The 23,403-nt window shown below is 42.4% G+C and overlaps 1 protein-coding gene across 2 annotated transcripts in view; it reads left to right on the plus strand.

Annotated features, from left to right (window-relative positions):
• Positions 1 to 23,403, plus strand: part of LOC146796223 (cathelicidin-1-like) — a 49,451-nt gene that overhangs the window by 7,545 nt on the left and 18,503 nt on the right. Inside the window, exons 2-4 of one of the 2 annotated variants that reach the window (XM_085628729.1) lie at positions 8,098 to 8,205; positions 12,121 to 12,204; positions 17,837 to 17,981. In XM_085628729.1, the coding sequence (XP_085484855.1) occupies positions 8,098 to 8,205; positions 12,121 to 12,204; positions 17,837 to 17,965 (321 nt within the window). In that variant the 3' untranslated portion in view covers positions 17,966 to 17,981. Of the gene's footprint in view, positions 1 to 8,097; positions 8,206 to 12,120; positions 12,205 to 17,836; positions 17,986 to 23,403 lie in introns of both variants that reach the window. The other variant, XM_085628730.1, reaches the window with a different exon arrangement.

Raw genomic sequence — 23,403 nt, forward strand, 5'->3', positions numbered from 1 at the left:
TGTATTATTTGAGTCGGTTCTTTGTAGGTGTAATCTTGAACAATCACTTTTTGCATGTGCAGATTTATAAGAGAAAAATGATGCCCACTGCATAATGAATGTGTGTGTGGTCAAATGTGCCTGCTGATTAGGCTCACTGACAGCAGGCCCACTGTAACTGTACAATTGTGATGCCACAGTTTTTTCCCCTCATAATTGTAGATTTGCCAAATAATCCATCATCTGCCACGTACTCAGTAGTTTTTAGCAAAAAAAGATTAGTTTCAAGCTCAAACAGGTTCAAAAGTTACTAAAAATGCGACCACGTGTTGCAGCGAAGTGGAAGGCCCTTTACAAAACTGTGCTGGTCACCTTTCTTTTGCAGATTGTTATGTTTGGATGTCAAACTGGTACTAATGGGGCGCAGCCAATGCCAAGAGTGTTACCAAGTTTTAAAGAAATGATGAAATAATTAAGTGTTACTATAACAAAATGTGCTGCATTCTGCTGCATAATTTGCCTTTTCTTACCGCATAATTTACCCATCCCTGTCATATAAATTGGCCCTTTCCTGCCGCATAATTCCAGTGGCTCTGGCTATCGCCGAATATGCTTTGTGATTTATTCAGTGGCCCTCATATCTGAAATCCAGAAACAAAGTAGGTGTGGTACGCTGACGTATGTCTGTTCCACCACTAAGAAGGATGATGGGATAACTGAAGCCAGAAAGAGATGGAACATTGGAACTGAAGCCTTTCAGAAGTTGTGAGGATATTTAATTGGTCTAATTGCAGAGCTGGGCATTGTGGGAAAGGTCAGACTGGGCGGCTCTCATTTCCATTTCACTCACGGTACATGGCTACACCTCAGTGAAGCCTCAGACTGAACAGAGGCCTGGTTGCAGGGGCAGCGGGTGCACGTATCGAAGGGCGATTAAAGAAAGAGCTGTCAGCAGATTAAACTTCCTGCCAGTCGTTTGCAGAACAATTGGGCCTGTTTTGAGGCTGGCATCTTGATAAGAGAGGCTGGAGTGGGAGGCGGGGTCTGATGGGTAGATGGATGGGTATCTCAGGATTGATGAGGGTAATTAGCACTCGCTCTCCCTTTGTTCAGGCTCCCCACAGGGTTGCAGCTTGCCTCCAATTATGGCCAATGATTACGCAAAAGGCCGGAGCGGGGTGGGGCATGGATTGAGAGTGACAGTCTGCATTCCAGCATTCAAGTCCTGGCTCGGATCCCTCGAAATGTAGTGGATGGGGATCAAAATTAAGTCCTGGTGTATAGCAGGCGAACTAGGAGCTTTGTGGAATCGGGGCTCCGTGAAACAGAGGTGGGCAGTTCTTTTTCTGCTACATGTCTCGTCATGGTGTGGGTGGCAGCTTACAAAGCCTTCTTCCCCAGTAGAAGTACGAGTTTCATGGCCATTTACACTAAAACAAGCACTGGCATAGCCAATAGGTCTCGCCTTTGGGGCCTTATAAGTGTTTAGGCAGAGCTATTGACTTTGCCAATGTGTTTAAGCTGTGCTGTAGAGAAGTGCGGCTGCTGTGCAGCGTGCTGAAAAGTTGTAATAAAAAAGTGCCAGAAGCATTTTTGTTACTTTAAATATGACCAAGAAGGCATTATGTCCAACAGAACGACCATATTAAAAAATGTATGTACAATAAAAAAAATTCCTCATTTTTCTTTTGTTCTTGCAATGCTGGCAACTTGTTTTTGCCTATTTCACTGGTTGTTTGGTAAAGTTTTGTTTTTTTGAGGGGCATAAACAATTGGAGGCTGAAGGTTGTGAACTAGTAACTGTATTATAACACTAGCAGTGGCCAGACGCAAGGGGAGAATCCACAGATGGCAGATTCCGAGAGCAGGGTGAGGAGGTGTTGAGGTGGTGATGGTGGTGACTGGTGCTGAGATGATGCTGAGGTGATGCTCAATGATACTTAGGTCTTGCTGAGTGATACTGATGTGGTGTTGAGTGATGCTGTGGTGGTGGCGCTGAGTGATGCTGTGGGGGTGGCGCTGAGTGATGCTGTGGGGGTGGCGCTGAGTGATGCTGTGGTGATGGCGCTGAGTGATGCTGTGGTGGTGGCGCTGAGTGATGCTGTGGTGGTGCTGAGTGATGGTGGGGAGTGAAAAAGAGATTGAAATAAGGTGATAGAGAGAGTAAATGAAGGGAAGAGCAAGAGAGAGAAAGGGGGGGAGAGAGAGAGAGAGAATGAAGGAGGAAAAAAGAGAGAGAAGATGCAGTAAAAAATGAATACATTAAAACATTGCTAAATGCCTCTGCTTATGTCACCTTGCCCTGTATCGGCTGCTTGCTTCTGGAAAAAAAAAACTGTGCACGAGGGAATAACAAATGCTATCATTTCAAAAAACATCCATGTAACATAGATTGTGTCACAACAGAAAGCTAATAATAATATTTTAAAGCACACGCAAAATAAAAGGAGTGATTAACTAATGCTGATGTGCGATGTGCTCACGCAGTAAGGGTGCCCTAGAGCGATGCACTTAATTAGGAAAACAGAGGAAAGCTAGATGGCGCCTCTGCGCGTAACTGTGTGCGTGACCGCACGCTCTGGGCCACACAAAGCATGTGGTCGGATTTTTCAATGCCCACTTACTAAAAGCCTCGCCAGATCAGCGCATGCGCTGGCTCAGGCAAGACCTAAACAGGAAGGGGTTAAACAAGTCGAGCATAGCGATGTCGGATACATCTTACTATGAACTGCTATCTGGCCCAAAATAGCTGCAAACTGCATAGCACCGTTTTACGTAGGCCATCTGGAATAAATGCATCTGCTGCGTGCGTTTCATATTCAGCTGTGCCGGGCATTTGGCCTTCTTCAATTTCCATTGTAAAAGCATTATGTTATTGGATGTAACCCTAAAAGTGGATGCACTAACATAAATAACACGTTTTTTCAAAGCAGAACTTTAAGCAGCACTTCTGCCGTTTTAGCTCATCTCACGAGAAGTTAGCTTTTCTTAGTTGTTTTAACATCAATTGTTCTACTCACTGAGCCACCCTGCTAACTCCGAGTGTTTCGACAGCAAAACAGTGCTTTGTGATAAGTGGTAGAAATACTGCAGCTGCTACTACTTCTCCTAAGAACAACACCAACAACAATAATATTGTTGATAAAGTAGACTACCCCAACTTTATCCAATGCGTACTACAAAGCTAAAGATTCACTGTAGATGCACACAGACGTAACACGATTAAAACCAATGTTCACTAAATGCTCACACACATTCTTTATTGATCAGTATCATTTAATGTTGAGTGTGTGCAGTGAGCTCATTAACTTCTAGGCACCTGGTCTTTAGTATTCACGAAAAACGATTGAGGCAACTGAAGGAGGCATCCTCCAGTGAAAAGGAAGACCACTCACCCCTCCCAAACTGTCCAACCACTGGAAAATAATTACTTTATAAAGAGTTTGTACTAGTTTGCATCAATTTGCGTGACTTTATGGTACAATGCCCCGAGTTCTGGCCCTATGACTTTAATACCAAGCATTGGCAGAGCCGATAGGTCTCGCCTATAGGACCTTATAAGCATTTAGCCATGAAGTACATACGTACACATGAGGAAGGACACTAAAAAAAAAAAAATGCAAATATGAAGAAAAAACATACCTAGACATCTCTACTCGCAAAGACCAACAGACTTGCAGCCAAGAACACAAACTCACCACCTAATATGCAGGGACGTTGTTTTTGTTGGTTGAGCATGAAACCGCTTTCATGTCAGTCTTCGAGAAAGCTTCATATAATACCTGTCTGGAATGCCAAACTACAACATCTTCCTAATTGCAGGCAAGTCTTGAACGCTTGGCTTGCCCCTGGCGGGTAAACGTCCACGATACTGGACCCATCAAACCCTTGGATCTTAAAATTGGCAGCTCTCACCTCCACCTCAGAGGAGGCAAGAGGCTCTTCTATAAAGTTTATGACGGAATACTCTAATAGACTTTAGGAACAAAATAATATTCTGCATCACCTGAAAGTAATTTTTTTGAACCGACAGTCCAGATTCATATGTACTGTGTCTCATAACCCCGGTGACGGACGGCTGATGGAGTATAAACAGTCTACTCTTTATAAAGCATCGCAGGCACACTGGTCTGCCAGTGGGGCTCAACCAAAGCGTGGCATTATCCTAAACTTTCGATCCTGGTACTCTGCCCAAAAACCCACTTCTTACATGTAGCACTTTACCAAGATCTTCGTGCTGCAACCATCTTTGCTGGCACACCTCAATACGAAACCACTGCGCAGTCGTGCACTTTGTTGGGAATGTGTATAATCTTAGCCAGCAATGCCCAAACTGTGCAAATCCTTTACCCAACATATAGCATCATCCTTCAACATTCAAGATGGTCAGAGTCACTTTTGACAATTAATTGTACACAACGTGAAAATAGGTCTGTGACGTTTTAAAGACAATCACTTTGAAGTACAAACAAATTGGCACATTAAAGCATACAATTTAATATTGTGACTGGACTAATGGGTGCTTTGGAAGCAGGGTGTTAACACAAGGCAGAGATATGGCCTCTTGGGCACAGTGTTGACAGCAGAGGTAATCTTAGTTTCATAAAAACCACTCTGGCACCTATTACGTGTTTTTGGAGGAGCGGTTGCGCGGCGGTGCAACCCGGCGCACTACCGCTCCACCAAAGGTCACGCTGCGTGTTCGCCAGATTTTGTCTTTTTAGTAGTCTGGCAAGTGGGTGGCATGGTGGTCCCATGGCGGTGCCTTTTAAAGGTGGCGGTGCCATTAAAAAAGGCGTAGCAATGGGACCTCACTACAAGGTTCCTGAGATGCGCGGACTCGAAAGTCCATGCCGTGCAAGAACCTATGTGCATGCACACAGGGGGGCACATTTTATACCCACATGTGTGCATCTGCATATGTTTAAGGCATAGGGGGTCCCTCTCTGTTTTCCTCTCCTCCAGGGTTTTCATGGCGGTGGAACCACCATGAAAATCCTGGCTGAGAGAACTCTTAATATGGTTGGCAGGACCGTGGCTGTCCTGCCAAGCATATTGTGGCCTCTGACCGCCACTCCTATGCTGGGGAATAGCAGTTCCCGGGCGGAGCTGACCATCTCAGGACAATCCGGTTCCTCAAGTCGTAATCGGGCAGTCAGACCGCCAGTACGGTGGTGGCTGCATCTGCCACCGCCATGCCACCAATAATTGAGTCCTCAGTGTTGTAATGGGAACAATTTTTATGTACCTCATTTGTCAGCCGCTTATCTGCAAAACGGAAGTTGCTCAGACCTGGGCTGCTAAAACCAACTATTTGGACTCCGATGAGGCCTATCCCTGTAAATATTTCTGCTTTGGTTCAAATGTCTAAGGGATTGGGTTGCGCAGTTTTTCATCTGTATTACCTGTCTCGATAGAACCACTTCATTGTCTTTGAGAGGAGGAAAAGTTAGTTAAGTAGACACTCTTCGATTCTAAGACATGGCACGCACATTAGTCACATTTCAGCGCAGTTCATTTAAAACCCTAAAACATCCTTCGGAAATTGAAGCTTGTAATCTGCACGTTACTCATAAATCTTGACAGCTGACATGAAACTCTTGAGCACCTGCAATCTGCCAATTACAGTTTGCTGCAGTGTGCACCCAACCTGCTGTGCTATCTTATCGGTTCTTTAATTGTGTTTACTAGAATTTGAACACAAAGCAAATGAAACCAAAACATATTTACTTTGAGACATGCATTGCTTCCTATTAAATCTTCGAAGTTATGCATTACTGTAAAATAGGCCCACAGCCTTGGGTAGCATTGAAGTCGAATGCCTCTACTTTGCAAGCAATTATGAGCATTGTAAAAAAATGCAGGAACCCGAGAAGAGAAGCAATTCAAATTTGATATATACACACACAATGTCGGCGTTGCAGAAATCCTTACAATGAAAGGGAAAAGTGTGAAGAACCAAGAGCTCCTGCAATTATTCCAGATGTGCCCTCCCAGTGCATAAAATATTCATCTCCTCGTTAAATAACCCTTTCCAGTCCCAAAAGCCTGTGCTGTGCTGTGGGATCAAAGCGTCCGTGTGGTGGTGCCGAGTTGAGGAATAGTATGGTGGGGAACAGTCCCTGTGCCCAAACAGTCTCTTTTGGAGGCCAATGAGATGAAGATCGCCCCAGTGACTCGAGTAAAGATGCACTTGTGTTATTTAAGGTCTTAAAAATAGTATGGAAAAAGGGAAACAATGTCCCTGTATAACTAAATGGAGTGGCGGGAAAGTGATGGCCCTGGCAACCGGGAGATGGATATGCTTGCAGTATGAACTGCAGCGGTGATTTCGGTGCTGCCCCTGCGTGCCCAGAACAAGAGACAAGAGGCCCAGGAATTTACAACTTGGAATTGAAACATATGATTATAAATATGGGGCAGCGTGGGGGAGAATAAAAACTAAAGATTACCTACCTGCTGCCAGCCACCACCTCAGTACTCTTCTCCTGTCCAGTCAGTCTATGGGGGTGCACAGGCTCCCAAACTCCCCCACCCTAATCCAGACACTGTTCTCATGCTGGTAATACTATATTCCAGCATGAGAGAAGCGTTGGGATTGGTCTGAGCGGACTGGTATTGATCTCACACAGGGACTTTGAGCCTGTGCCTGTTCTCCCCAGCTCTGTAGCACAGCTCAGGTTGGAGAAATCTAAGTGCGCATGTCAGTTTGGCCATCCAAAGGCAGCAGGCCAAACCGGCATGCGCATTTCCTCTGCAGTTGGCAGATACTGTCAGGATGGTCTGCCCATCCCTAACTGGCTCACGCTCAGTAGGCCAGGCTGGAAGCCTGCAAGATGGAAAAATAAAATAATAAAATTGTTTTTTTATCATTTTTATTTTTCATGCTTGAATTTGCTGGCTCTCAGCAGTGGGGCGACACTCGCCCTCCCTAATGAAGGGGCTGCCACTGAAAATAGTATGGACATAGGGAAATAATGTCCCTACATAAAAAAAAAAAATGGAATAGCGGGGAGGTGATGGTGTTGGCAACCGGGATGAGGTTGCGCTTGAAGCATGGATTGCAGCGGGGATTTGGATGCCTCCTCTGTGTGCAACATACGAGAGACCGCAAGAGGACCAGGAATTTACAACTTAGAATTAGAACATATGATCATGGGACAGCACGGTGGAGAATAAAAATGTAAGACTACCTAATTGCTGGCAGACGCCACCTCAGTGCTCTTCTTCTATCAAGGCAGTACTTGGGGGTGCACAGGCTCCCAGATTTCACCAATCCAAAAGCTCCTTTTATGCTGGTAATGCTGTTATCCAACATGAGAGAAGTGCCAGGTTTGGTCTGCATGTGCTGGTTTTGAACTCACACAGGGACTGGGAGCCTGTGCCTGTTCACCACCTGGCTGTGCAGCACAGCTCTGGTTTGAGAGAGCTATGTGCGCATGTCAGTTTAGCTGTCTTAAGACAATCAGCCAAACCGGCATGAGCACTTCTGCTGCAGCTGCTGTCTGCCAGGATGGCCCGCTCCTCCCTAAATGGCTCAGATGCTCAGTAGGCCCGGCTGGCAGCCTGCAAAAATAAAATGATAATAATATTTTTTATTATCATTTTATTTTCCATGCTTGAATTTGCTGGCTCTCAGGAGTGGGGCAATGCTCCTCTGCCTAACGGAGGAGTCGTCGCTGGTAACTTCGTGAACGGCTGCCATGGAAATGGTGACCGGCATTGATGGAAAGGGAATTATGGTGTCCGAATCATGCTGGGAAGGCCTCCCCCAAGGTTACATTTGGCAGACGAAATGTAGCACTGACTGTGAACCCCCAAATGGAGTTATATTTTCAGGACACTTTACTATTATTGCATGCCACTAGTTAATTTTCCACCCAATGATTCCCAGGGAAAGTGGCCTTTCCCAATTAGGATTAAGACACTTTTGCGGATAAATCTGTTTCTATAATGGATTACTTAATATGACAAATCCTCCAACTTTGGCAAAGAAGTTGAAACCTCCACAACAGTGGATGGAAAACGAATTTGATAAATTGTAAATAAGGTCTATTTTGTAAAAGTGGAAACGTTATGTCTCTTACTCAAGTTCTCACATTCAATGTGTTCTTGCAGGAAATGCTTGTTAGTCCTGAGCAGCTGCGGTTCACCATTAAAGAGACGGTGTGTGTCAATCCGATGGACAACCAACACATGGACAAATGTGACTTCAAGGACTCGGGAGTAAGTAGCCGCTCTTGAAAACTGATGTACAAAATGGGGTTGTGTGGGAGGCAATGTAATTGTTTTCTACATTAATTTGTTTTTGTTAAGGGCAAGCAAGCTTCACCAAAGATTTTCCTCTAGGGTTTGAGACGCTAAAGGTTATGCACATATGCATATAAAAAGCTTACTGCTTTAGCAACATGGTTTTGGTAATTTCCTGGGGCATATTGTCCTTATGGAGTGATCATAGAAATATTATGCAATAGGGAATCATTAAAAAAAAAAGTCAAATTTCCCATCAGCATCACCAGCAAAGAAACGGTACTACCAAGAGTAGTCCAAACTATGGACTCTTCTATCTTTGTAAAGGCTTGAACTTTCCTCTGACATAAGAAGATGATCAGCTACCTGAGGTATACTGACTGACAGACTACCATGTCCGGCACAGTTAGCTTTGTGAATGGCAGTCATGGAAGTGGTGGTGGACACTCCTGAACAGGGAAGTATGACATCCCCCAACTGGAAGGGAAATGGGATGTGTGGGCACTGACAACATACCCCACTTTGGTGGCACATTTGCAACGCCCCAATTTTGTGACAGCGATTTCAGCGACAGTAATATGGTGGATTTGCAGCCGTAGTTTTTTTCACAAACATGTTTCTCTCACAGAGAATACGTCTATTTTGATGGCGAAACCTTTGTCTCCCAGGGAGAACCCTCAAACCGTGGTGTATTTTCCACTGCTACCTTAGTGGAGGTAAACATTTCCTGGTATTGGGAGGTGATCACTGAATTGTCTAAGCTCTAAATCATGACCTGAGAGTATCCAATAGAGAACTGTTTCTTGAACATTGCAAACATTAGCAACGGAGCATTAGAGGAATGCAGCACCGTGACTTGGCTATGGCAGTATGACTGGAGTTTCCATCGAAAAATGGAGGCGGAAACCGTAGTATTCTTGTTTAACCACACATCGAGCCTGTGTAGGAAATTGTCAGCACACGCAAAAGGTGGAATGGGGTGGAAGAGAAGTACAAAAAGGAGGGAATGATTTCTGGTGATGCCTATTGAATCATCTTGAGCTTCAATAAGGCATATTTTATATTGATGTGATATGTGCTGCTGTGGCAGTCAAATCAAGATATCACCACTGCTGCAATAAAGGGCATAGTTGATACTGAATGTTGTTCCTGGACTGCAGATGAAAAAGTTTCTTTAATTTTTACTGCTCATATCGGTCCTTCTCAGGGTACCCAAGAAAATGGAAGAAATAATGGTATTGCCCAAGCCAACATTGGCTGCAGGAGCAGAAAGTTACATAGTAAAAGTGCTGGATGTGCAATAAAGTTGAAGGGTACGAGTAGGGAACCAGACCTCGTGCTCACAAAGAAAGTGGGGAAGAGAAAAAAGGAGAATAGTCGAAATTTCCTGCTTAAAAATGCAAATAAAATCTAAAACGTAAAACATCCAAAAATCAAATTTAGATCTAAAACAATTATAACACATTGTGTTGGCATTTTTATTGCAAATGTGCAACAAAGATCTGGTCAAAGCAATGGTGGAGTTCAAACAGTTCCAAGCTTTGGAGCCATTGCATCTCAAACTTGGCTTCTTCTTGGAACCGGTGCATCACCATTGTAGCAATGAGAAAATCAACGTATCGCCTCAACTGCGTAATCGACACAACGCTCGGCTGCACCACGCATCTTCCCTGTTGCTACCAAGATCAAGGTACTTTTGTTGAGGCGAGCCTTGCGGTTTCCCTGTATCCGACCTGTGCTCTATTACAGTCGGCCTGAACTTTTGACTTTGTCCCGGTCCTGCGCAACCAAATATACTAAATAGGCTCTTATTGCTTCTAAGCACTATTTTCACTTTTAATCTTCAAACTACTTCATATCTCGACTTCTACTTATTGGAATTCTGGCATTTTATCAAAGTTTTGGGTCGACCTTGCACCATGCAAGGGGACTTGTGAGCCATGCAAAAGCTAAATGAGATTTATCAAGCCACTTAAGGCCCCCTTGCTTTGCCCTGAGGGGCTTGATAAATCTATAGTAACACAAGGCAGTGCAAATCGCTGCCTTGCCTTAATCAGCGGTAGGGAGGCATGTCATAGGGGAAGCTTGGATTCTGACATATTCTCAGATTTATCAACATTGTTAAACCTGGAAATGCGTTAGAATTGTACACCTCCCCACCAGAGGAGAAATATATATATATATATATATATTGTTTCTTCTTTGTACATGTGCTGCATTCTACAGCATACTTAGAAAGAGGAAAACGTCTGAGTATTGTTTTTGTGTAGGAAGGTGTCCCTTTGTGTACAAAGTGAATCCTGCCTGCGTTGGCGCTACACAGCCAAAAATGTGCCAGCTCTAGGAAAGGACAGGAATGCGCCTTACAATGGTGAATACTTTATGTGCATTCCTGTGGTGTTATGTGATTTTTTTTTTTTTTTTTATTTGTTAGCTTTTATTAATAAATATGACCCTTAGTTTGGAAGAAAGGGAGGGTGAGACTTAAAATTAAGCCATGGAAATTCCTAAAACAATGCCATTATGTCACATTTCTCAATTATAGCATGAAAGCACATGAACAACCTAAACGACCAGAAAGCAAGCGGCTGTTTTTGCAGCACTTTGTTTTGCGCAAAATGCATCTCCGCATCCTAAATAGACCTGAGGAAGCACTTTATGCTAAAATATAGCACCAAAGGCTGGTTTTGAGCTTGCATAGTTTTACTTAAAATGCATATTTTTATGAAATTTCACATTATTAAGAAAAAGTAAATTGTGCAAATTTTCACACTCCCAAAGACCAGATTTTGAGAGGCAAAGAATGGGGCTCGTGATTTGCGTGCCAGAAGATAACTTAACATTGTGGCTGGAGGAGGAGGAGAACTAAAAAGACCAGGGCAGAGGTTGTTACCAGTTGCAGCTGGCATCTATAAGGAGTTGTGGGGTGAGCACATGGGTGGTGGATTAAAAAAAAAAATCATTTACCTGGAACACGGCCTCGTCCACTGCATGTCCTCCTCCTGCTGCAGTCCGGCACGGGTCCCTGCCAACTGCCTCAACCAATCCTTTCACTGCTCTCACCATCATGAGAGAAGTTCCAGGATTGGAGGGAGGGGCCTCTTGTGCCACTCCCGAGCACACTGGAATCCTGCACTCGCTCTAACCCAGCTGGCTTGAGAGCTTTCAAAATGTGCATGTCTGACTGACCATCACAAGACCGCTGGCCAAAGGGACATGAACACTTTGAAAAGTGCCCAGGCAGCCCACCCTCCTCCCTGCTGCTGACTCAGCAACCCCTACAAAGTCCTGACCCTCGGTTCAGGACTGGGATGAAAAATACAATGGTAATCACTTTATTACCATTTTATTTTTCATCTGTGGGGCTTTTGGGGGGCAATTAGGTGGCAATGCTCCTCTGCTCTCACAGTTGTTACTTAATAAGGAATATTTGAAAAGGCTTGTTGTGAGCTCCCCTTCACCACATTTTCAACAAATTAGATCTAAAAAATTCATTTTGTTGAATATGGAGGAATGATACCTAATGCCCTCCTGGAAGGAGGGGGGAGAAAGGCCTACTTACTCTTGGGGAGAGGAGTTGGCCTAACGGCTAGGGCGGTCGACCTCGAATCTGGGGAACTGGGTTTGAGTCTCGGCAATGACGCTGAACATCCTGTGATTCTGGCCAAATCACTTAATCTCCCCGTGCCTAACAAAAATGAATGTGTGTCCTCCTGTAATGGAACTGGTGCTATGTAAAGTGCTCTGATACCCGATTCGGGTCAAGTTCGCGCTATATAAAACTCTGTAAACAATTTTTTTTAAATCTTTTTCACACTAGTGCTTTCAGACATGTAAACTGTCTTCTCAGCTCATGATTTCGTGTTGTAACATTTTGTTTTTCCCTTGCAGACAGTGAAAGACTGCAGAGCAACTGTCTCCTCTGTGCTCGGAGATGACGTAGTCATGGTGATTTGTGATACAGTAACAGCAAAGGTAGGTCGTGGTTCAGGGTTCACCTTTGGCGGAAACAACATCCTGTGGATATGCATGACTGGAAGTTCCAGGCTGCTGCATGGCTCCATGGTTCTGAGCGTTACTTAGTCCAAGTACTCCAGCTCTACAAACGCCTACAATTGCCTTTCTTCACTTAATGCTTCACCATCTCGGGCTATTTACTAGTTAATAGCCTCTCCATCTACATTTCCAGGCAAGGCCATACATTGTAAGAGGATATTTTATTGATGGACAGGATGAATATCGATTGGGTGGAGGGGCAGTGGTCCTACAGTGCTGTTACAAATATGGAGGTGTTAAAATACTTTCAGATTTTGCATTTGAGCTCTAAGACAATTTTATTTCAGGATATACAAAGATAACGCAATGCAACAGACAACATTGGGACTTAAAAAAATATATATATATATTTGGGCTGTATTCCATTTGAACTTTTTCCATATTCTGCAGATAGTCGCAGTGTTAAAAAAATAGGTCACGTTATCAAATGATCAAGTTGTGTGGAAAAATGAGTCGCATACAATAACTTGAAGAACCATAACATAACAGGTCATAATGGAGGCTCTTTGTCTTTGCATGGTGGCCATGTAATCTGGGAATTTGAAGACTTATGTGTTCGTCACCTGAAAGGGGCCCATCATGCGGACCTGTAGCAGCAAATAGTCACGGTCCAGGAAATGAGGGATGTGGGCCACCACTGGTTGTGGGAGATCCTGGGGGACAGAGGCGAAGCAGGCACCCAGTTATCCCTTTCAAGTGCATAGAATTCTGGGGCAACTGCTTTCTAGAGCCAGCCCTCAAGAAAGGTGAGAATCTATGTCCCCTCAATGTTTTCAAGGAGTCCAATCACTCGAATATTGTTGAATCTGGTTCTGCCTTCTTGATCTTAAATCTAGGAATCATGAGCCATGTCACTGAGTTATGATGCATGGGCCATTGTGGTGGTCATTAGCTCCGGCACTGTGATCTCGACGGAGTGGACCCTATCCGCAATTTTGCAATGATGACACACAATTAAAGAAACGATTTTTGACCCGAGGATTTAACTTGCAGAGCTAATAGCTGCTGGTATCATATCCAGTCTATCCCCCGGAACATGGGTCACCTCTAGTGGGGCATTGGAGGAATGCAGGTGGTAGTGGTTATGGCCCTCAACCACCACTAACGGCAGGGAACCCTCCTTCGCAAGGAGTAACTGCCCCATAGTCTTCAGAGGTTTAGATGTTGCTGCTCATAGTAGGTAGGGAGCAGTATAGAGCAAGTGCACCCATGAAGGAGAAGTAGCACAGGTGTCCCTGCAGGGGTGACAAAGTCTAGTGTGGTGCACCAGAGGCAAAGCAGCACTCACAAAGTCCACACAACAGAAGGAGGTGAAATATGCCCTGGCCCATGAGCTCCTCAAGCCACAGGATGCATCAGGTATATGAGATGCTGCCAACCAGGTGCGATTGCCACCACCAGGGACTCTTGTAAAAAGCAGGGCCTATGTGGTCTCCCAGGACTATAGGGTCTCGGACCACTCCAAGGCCTCATAGGATTCACGCGCACTAGTCAGTAGAACAAGAGGCCCAAAGGGCCAGGGAGCACGTTCCCCAAGGCAGCATTGTGTGCAGAGTGGGGGACAGCAAGGCAGTGGACTCCATGGCCGTTAACAGCGTGAGCAGGTTAGTTCTACAATGTACAGTACAATCCAACAGCCACAGACCAACATAACTAAAAGGTGGGCCACTCTCACCAGGGTAAGTACATCAGGCAATCTCTTTGGTACAGGGCTCCTGTGTAGTGTTTGTGCCAAGGCGGGACAGGGATTACACCTCACAGGGCAAGGATCAGTATCATTGCACCAGGGCCCAAGTGTGAGCCACCAATATGTATCCGGCAGAATCCTTCATCCGCATCTGCAGCCTCCAATCTCAGTGGACTTGTGGGGACAGCTGCACACTCATACCAAGCGGGAGGAACCAATGACACAGTTCATCCAATGATCTCTCATCCATGCAGGCCCATAGCCAGCCAACCAGCATGCTCTAGGCCAGGGACAAGGTCGGCCTCTGCCTCTCCTCTGTAGCATAGCCTGGCTATGAGTCTCTCTGCTGCAACAGCAGGGGTGGGTCCTCACCAGATTTCCCAGCAGCAGCACTGGCCAGAATGGAAGGTGAAGGGAGCAGCTCATATGCTGCTTCTCAGCTCTCATCCATTTCGCTCATCTGGTAGTACTGAGAAGTGCATCTCCCTCGCGGCTGCCGTCTTGCCGGCTCACTTGGTCGCACCTCTCCCTGTTTATTAATGGTCCTTGCTCAGTAGGGACCCCTCACAGCACCAGCATCCATTCCTGAATGCCTCACCACAGGATCCAACCCCCTCTGACTCTGGGGGTTGGGTCTTAACAGAGGAACAGGGCAAGGAACCTGGTAGCAGACGAGATGCTCTGAGGAAAGTGCTCCTCGTGGCATGTTGGCTAACTCTGTCCCCCAGTTTGGACAGCATTCCTTAACAGCTAATATACGCTCTCTTTTTAAAACTAGTATAAAAGCAATTTGGCTGCTGTGCTGCTCTGGCCTGCTCAGTGGTCCAGAGACTGGTGGGTGTCCCAACTTTGCATGTGAATATGGTCTTTTTATTGAGATTTCCAGATACTTGGTCATCAGATTGGTCCTAAATTATTGCATATTTCGATTTTACTTGTTCTGTGAAAGGAAAGATGCTTTATGTAGTTAAATATCAGATTCCTGATGCATCCTCTGGATTTGCTAATGAGGCATTCACAAGAGAGATGTACACAAGATGACCTAAAGTCTGCAGTGCAAGTGTTTATGATTGGAAGATGCAACACACTCTTCATATGGAGGGAGACTTTACTATGACTTTTATAGTCTGAAGAACACAAGGAGGAAAGGATGGATAATGGAAATATTTAAAGGCATCAGTATTATAAATACCTTGTAAGAGGGAGTATGAGAACTAACTGATAAGGCCAAGAATGTCATTTAGGGTTGAACAGGGATAGCATATTCACCCCTTGCTAACACTGACACTGCTCTTACAACCCCAGCATATTGGTCCCAGCAGCATCCTGGGGAAAAGAAGCTAACACTGATTTTTAAGAGCAGTGCTCAGATTCTACCTTTTTTAAGGTAGATCAAGTGTACATGTACAAGAGTAGCCGGGAGAACCTTAATCATACTAACAAAGGTGAGCAAACTGGAGGGGGAAAACTGGAGAGTGATTTAGAGGGGCGGATATAAAAAAACGGATGAGGGACTGCAGTGGGAGTCTCAGTAGTTAGTGTGATATTTCATACACTAATCAAGAGATGTCCGTGTGGAGGTTGGATTAACCCTTTATTTCACAATGGGAGCTTTTGCACTACAGACCAGCCTTATTTTAGTTTTGCTGTTTAAGTAAACCTTAACGAATATATGTTAAACCTGTTCCAAATAACTCAGTGAGCCTATTATCTGCTTTGCACATCTTAGGGCAGCATGTAGTTGCTGATTAAGTCCCAGCATTGCTCTGACGCATGTTATGTGCATTTGTAAAGTGTACTCCCGCGAGGGTATCCCCGGTGCTGAGCAGGTGTGTGTTCCTAACCTTGCCTATGGTAAGTTGATTAATTGACAAGCCAGGTCTTCAACTCTAAAAGAGAGGATGAGGCCGTTCCACAGTTTAAGAGTGATGTAAGAGTGTCTTTGATCTGGTTCTGTGCACACATACATGGGATGTGTGCAAATAGGAGTTCTGCAGAGCAGAGGCGTCTGAGTGGTTGGTGGAAGGAAATGCAACTGTTCAGGTGCTATTTATCAAAGACATATATGTTATTGGGTGCAAAGATCCAGGTGACTTCACTTCTTGGAACGCTAACAGGGTGATCGATCATGTGATATCACCTCCTGTGATGTCATCATAGGATTGAAGGGCAGGTGAGGTCATTTCCACTATCCCAGGCATTTTGGTGAATCAGCGTTCATGAAAGAGGCATTTAAATATGCCAACTGTGTAAATAAAGTGGAAGTGGCAGTAGGGAGTAATAATCAAGACATTTAAATACCTCCTGGGCATACATGAAATATAAAAGTTAAAGAGCAGATTTTAGAGAATCATTGGTACTCCTCAGTGGTAAGAACACAGTGCGGGACAATATGATAAAGATAGCTAAATAATCTCAATGTATTAGAGCAGAGAAGGTATCATTTTATAGGGGAGCCATAGTGAAAGGACAAAGGTTAATGAAGTAAGAATTATTGTGGGTGAAACCTTCCTGAAAGGAACTTCAATGAAAGAGAAATGCTAAATCGACTTTCTATTAACAGGACTTTTGCCCACTGACGAAGTTGTGAAGTGTTCACAATTTCAACTGCGGAATTTGAACTTCACAAACCCACTTATTTAAAATGGAGTTTGAGTGTTATTCAGTGCCAACAAACCTTACTTGCCCGGGAATCATGGGTAGTTACAATACTAATTTGCTGATCCCTTTATCATAAAAAAAGATAATTATTTCAGGGCTTTGTGAATATCATTACTCCAGATTGGCTTGTGCGTCCTAAAAGATGTCATTTTGTTAAACCAAATTCTTCCATAAATCCCATAATTCGTATTCTGTGGCCATCTCACAGACACTGTATACATGTATTTGAGATTCAAGATTATCTTGATTTTGCAGCAGTGCTTAATTTGTAACAAATATAAGTGCAGGGAATCCACGATCTTCTTATGAGCTCACAAGCTGTGATTGTAAATGCTGTGACTGCTGAATCTGTAAACTGCTTAGTCCTAATTCCACCTCATGCCTACTTCTTCCACCACACAACCTTTCCTTTCTCGTCTTCATTTTGCAAGTTCTTATTTAACCATGCCATTTCTCTTTGTCACTGATGTCCTGTCTTTCGTGGAGTGGTTTTTTCTCACTCCCAGAGTTTGTAACACCAGTAGGACTGGTAACGTATGTAATGGGGAAAATTTGTCCCAGTATAAAATGGAACCTGAGGGTGTTTTTAAGAAATGGGAAGTTACCAGAATCAATAACAAGTCAAATTCCCCTTGAGGTACCTAATTTCTCCAAGACTTTTACCTGCAGATTTCGGCTTCTTTCAACAAGCTGAAATCTTCTGGTGAAAATGATCACACCTGAAATGATCCAGTGGATCTCATAATTCTGCTGGGGCTGATAACGGCTATTAGCCGACCCAATGGAATTAAGTACCCACTTGTAAAGAGGGTCACAGTGTGGGAAAATTGTCATTTGAATCGACAGGCTCACATACAACTTGGAGGACGACACGTGTGAACTCTGTTCAGTGAGATTCTCCCGATCATAGTTTCCTCCATGTGACCTAGCTCTCTTATCATGCTGCCATTAGGCTGACTGAAAATGGTAAAGCTCCTTCTAGCCAAACATAAAATCAAGAGAGAGGCTTAACCTTTCCTGTATCCGAAGCTGTGCACTGGTTTTACATCAGTGCATTCCAATACTCAACAAAGTCTCAAAAAATAGGAAATAAACAGTAGCTGCTGATGGTTTGGCTGTACAAAAAATGTAGGACCTATATATAGAATTGATACTTTGTTACCTATCTGTGGTCCCAGCTTACTGAACATCTTGTCCTTTTAGTATCCAGTAAGAAGACCAAGGCAAACAAGACGATGTTTCTGGCAGAAGAACAAACGCGTGTGCGAAGAAAAGACCAAACCTGGTTCGTTGTCTGCTCTAAGTCATCATGAAAACATTCGGGTGATCTGATGTTCTCACTTTCTGGGTAGGTATGTTTAGCCCCACAAAAAGCAGGAGCTCATTCATTCGAATGAATATATTCATTGTTGTTATATCAAACCCAAAAAATTCGGATAGACAAAAATTTACCATTTGAAGGCAATGCACATAATAGTAAAACAAGACATCGAAATGCAATCCTGTACACCAAATAAGGGACAGATTTATGTCATGGGGGGGTGTCCCTCCGTTTCACCATCGTGATGGAGTAAATAACTCTGTCCCCTTGGTGAAGAAGCCACCCGCCTCATTTATAAAAGCAGCTATGTCAGCACAACGCAGCCCTGCAGCACAGTAATAATAATCTTTTTGTTACAAAAAAGAAAATCCCAAAATGAGTCTTCTTCCATGGCGGGGAGAGTATTATAATGTTTTTAATGTTCCCTACTGGTGGTAGAAACAGTAAAAAAATGACAATGTCAGCCCATCTAAATAGACGGAGTAGTGTCCGCGGTGGCCAAACATAAGGTGTGCCCACTATTACATTTCACAGGCGGCCCACTATATTGACAGGGAGAGAACTGTGGACGGATCACTGACATAATATTGTGCTAACAATACTATTGACAAAAGTATTTTGTAAAAAGATGTGGTTTACCACAATTTTGTGCTTCTATACTTATAATTTTAAGTAGACAAATGTCTGAAAAGAAAATGTATTTGACAATATCGACCAAAATGGGGAAGAAAAAAAAATATATATATATTTTAAATATAGAGTTTGAAATAGTAAATATTTGAAAATAAAAATTTAATATAATGTAAATTGAATATATTCCACTGATATTCAATACTATGGCCCTGATTTTGACTTGCGGTTGGAGGCTTTCGGATCGACATCTTCGGTTTCAATTCCGACCACCGTATTATGAATACGGCGGTTAGAATTGAAACCGGATGGTCATTCGGGCTGGCTTCTGACGAGCTGTTGGCCAGTCGGAGCTGGCATGTAATTCCTTAAAAACTGAGTTTCCGCCATCTGCATTACAATGTCTGTTTCTCACAGGCTTTTTATGTTGGGCTTTCCGACATGAAAAGCCTGCCGGAAAGCAAATTTGTGAGCCCCTAGCAGGGCCACCTAGCAACAGCGGCCTCTGGTTGTGGGCCTCGGGGGGCACATATGGTGCCCCCCAGTCAGTCCCTGCACCACGTGGCAGGCACCGTGTGACGCCTGCATGCAGTGCATGGATTAATAACACCTCCCATTTCTCTATGGGAGGTTGTGCTGCGGCCAGTTTCTGACCGCAACACAAGCTCCCATAGCGAAATGGGAGTGTGCGACGGCACCATGTGCGGTGGCATCCTATTACTGAGGATGTGAGTACGCCCGACATCGTGATGAGGCACTATAGACAAATATATACTTATGTAAACATACAAATCTATATGTATGTAAATTGTGTGTGTGTGTGTATATATATATATATATATATATATATACATAGTGTAACATAATTACTAAAATATTTAATTTAACATTATATTCTTTTCTATTTTAAACTAATTACTGTAAAAATGTATATTATTTGTAAAATATTTGTTTACTTTATTTTAAATGTATTAATGTTATATATTAAATTTAAAAAAATTAAAGTATCCTAATAAATATTTTACAAATTATATACATTTTCATAGTAATTAGTTTAAAATAGAAAATAATGTATATAATGCTAAATAAATATTTGTATTAATTATGTTACATATATACCAAACTAACACAAATATATATTTATATAGAGGGGCCTAATTATGATGTTGGTGGGTCCGACATCGGCGCCACGTCGGTGTCTGATCAACCAACATCTGTCCCTGCGGTCTGCCCGCCGCATTACAATATGGTGGGTGGAGGCATCTGGCGGAGTGACCATCGGAGGTGTGTCAAACAAAACAAAATCCCTTAATGACGGCGGCTCTGCCGTCGAGATTATGATGCAAAAAAAACTATTGATGGACAGAATGCAGAACAATGGCAACTCCAGTACATAGATCTGGGCCTAAATCCATCGTTTTTCTGCTCCCCATGCCATTTCTGTGTGAACCCAGCCATCTGCAGATCAGTCTTGACCCTGTGCCCAATGGGATTATGATGTTGGTTTCTGACAGCCATTCCAGGTCGGCCTTTCCATCAAATGACACATATGAGTAACCCCATGAATATATAAAAAATGATTAACATTATATATATATATATATATATATATATATATATATATATATTCACTGAAAAAACCATAGGTTTCACACATGTTATAGTTAGCTGTACATTTCACTCGTAAAAAACCAATGAAATTCCACGTTATAGTTAGTGCAGGCAACTATAACTCACGCGACCGCAATCCTCTGCTGATGATGTCAGATATTACATCACTGATGACATATGTGTCTTTATGAAAAATAAATATTTGTAATATATGTATAGCTAAAGATGCAGTATTAGCATCAACAGAGGATTGTGGTCGCGTGAGTTATAGTTGCCTGCACTAACTATAACGTGGAATTTCATTGGTTTTTTACGAGTGAAATGTACAGCTAACCATAACATGTGTGAAACCTATGGTTTTTTCAGTGAATATGCAAGGTTTTTTAAATGCTAATTCCTAACTATAACATGTGTGAAACCTATGGTTTTTTCAGTGAATTTGTACGGTTTTTTAAATGCTAAGTTATGTATTTATTTTTAATTTTTGCGCGCACGGTACCGTGCACGCCTCGCCATTTTTTTCAAAATATCTATTGTTTTTTTCTCCCTTGGGGGTCCTTAGATTTATATATTAAATGTGATTGTTAATTTTTTTTTTTTTATTTTTTTTTACCGTACGCGTACGGTAAGCTTACCGTACGCGCACCCCGCGATTTTTTTTAAAAATTATTAAATTTATTTTTCATACTTTTTGGTCCTTCGTGAACCCCCTGACGAACGCTAGGGGGTCTGCAACTCTCTTCGTTGCCCCCTTTTCATGTTATCAACCTTTTTTTTTCAGTGCGACAGACAGAAAATGGCGGCCGATACTTCCGGGTTTCGACCGATTCGAATGTTTACTTTGATCTAACAACCAATCAGAATCGCGCTCGGCACCGTACCCGTACGGTAAGCTTACCATAAGCGCACGGTAAGCGCACGGAGCGCTGCCACAGATATATTGATTTAAATGCTATTTTCTCAGGAACTACTGAACAGATTTACACCAGACCTACAAAAGGCACTTCCTTGACCTGAGGACTACCTCTCTGCCAAATTTCAAGTAATTCTGTTCAGCCGTTCGGGCTGTAGCTGTGTCTAAAGGTCCTATGGAAAAATGCATGGGGAAAACGCGTTTTGGGACCCCCCTTTTTTCTCAGCCCCCGCTTGACGAATCCCCCCGAGACTTTCAGGGTAGGAGCGGAGCGTAGCGCCCCATTAGTTTTGAAAATTTCGCGAGGATTCGTCGACCGGCGCCAAAGTTATTCCAAATAGAATGTTGCGGATTTCCTATGGAAACACTGTCCTAACTATAACTATCTACTGGCGACCGCCAGTAGATAATATATATATATATTATGTGTGTGTGTTTGAAAACACTTAAAACAATCAATTTACATTATTACCATTTATTTAAAAATAATCAATTAAGAATTGTTATTCAATTATTATCTTCCCACTCTGTACCCAGACATACCAAACAGATTCCACCTAAAATATACCCTAACGATTCCTATTTTAGATCTTGCATATTTCAAATTAATTACCAATTAATAATTGTATTATTAATTATTACTAAATAAACTTCCCACCTTTATAACCCTACAAATCGAGCATCCTGCAACTAAAATATAAGTAAAATAAATCAGTAGTCCTTATTTTACATAATTAGAAATCAATTAAATAATTATCGATTTACAAAAGAAATGAACTATTATTTAACTAACTTCCCAACCTATACACCTACAAATATAACAGCCTGCAAACAAACGAAAATAAATCATTACATAAATTATATAATAAATAGCAATCTTATAGTTAAACAAAATATATTAAATTCTTAATTATTACGGGATGAACTTCCCACCATATTCCCCCCTACAAACCCAACAACCCGCTACACCATAAATTACTATTTAAAATTAATGAAAAATTCTAAATCACTTAAAATTACAGGCTTTGTAATAATGTAACAAATTTAAATTTTAACACATAAAATTATTATACCACCTAAAACACATGAAAATAATTATAAAACAATATTTAACCTCTATATTAGTAAATATGATTTTCAAAACATTGATAATTATGACTTGCCTCCTAAAAACAATATTCTTGTCACCAATATTTGTGCATCATGATATTTGTGTCACGATATTTAATTTTTAAATCAATATTTTGTCCAAACACAGGGAACCCTCGCCGCCACTTTATTATGCCGGTCCTAAGTGATTAAAATCCACCTCAATTTTTCAAAACCTCTCAATTATTTTACAACTTGTTTTGCACACAGCACCATGAGAACCCTGAAAGATGGTCACCCTTCCCTGTCATTGAAAAGCAATATAGGAAGTGCTACTGTACAAAGCATCTTTATAGAAAATAAACTATAGAACAATTACTGGCTTGAGGCCCTGGCGAAATGTTCGTTATGTCAACACGTCATGTCCTTTTCTGTCTTTTTGGGGAAAAAATATTTTGTAGCAGGAGCACATCAACAACAAGCAGAAGCCAGGGGCTGCAGTTTGCATCATATATAATATTTACAATTGTATGTACAAATGTTAAGAATTGGTATTCTTTGCTAATCGCAGTTAAGAAATTTAAATTTCTAATGTAGGAAACCTATTGAGTTTCATTTAGTGATTCCTAATAGGGTTACATTCGACCTACCTCATGAATATTAATGAGGTAGGTCTCAATTTGCGACCCATTATGAATCTCGGCCATTACAGGGATGTTGGCCTGCTGGGGTCAGCAGACTATCATGACTGTGATTGCTTTGAAATAAGGCAAACTTTAAAATTTAACCCATTTTCCTTAAAGAAAAACTGGATGCATTTAAAAAAGAAAAAACTGTAGGCAGTGGTCCCTGGGACTACCTGCTTTTACTAAATATTTATTTCAACATTCCAAAAGGTAAGAGGCTCCAGAGGGGACGTCTTTCTATTTGCAAATGAATACCACAACCCTTGAGGTGTCAGTAAAAAAATGAATGTTTTCAACCATTATGTGGTCACAATACATTCATAGATACTATTGCAATTTGGTAGTGTGAAAGGATGACCCTACAAACAGCCCTTCCAAATACTGAATCAGTAACCACAAATTGCGATTTGGCAATTTGTGCTCTGTTCTTATGAGAAAGCATTTTTGCTGTCAGTCGGCACGCAGCCCCCCTACTTAAGCTGTATTCGGCACAGAGGCCCAATTAAATTAATATGGGGCA

Source organism: Triturus cristatus, chromosome 10, assembly GCF_964204655.1.
Source record: "Triturus cristatus chromosome 10, aTriCri1.1, whole genome shotgun sequence".
In the NCBI taxonomy this organism is placed as follows: Eukaryota; Metazoa; Chordata; class Amphibia; order Caudata; family Salamandridae; genus Triturus; species Triturus cristatus.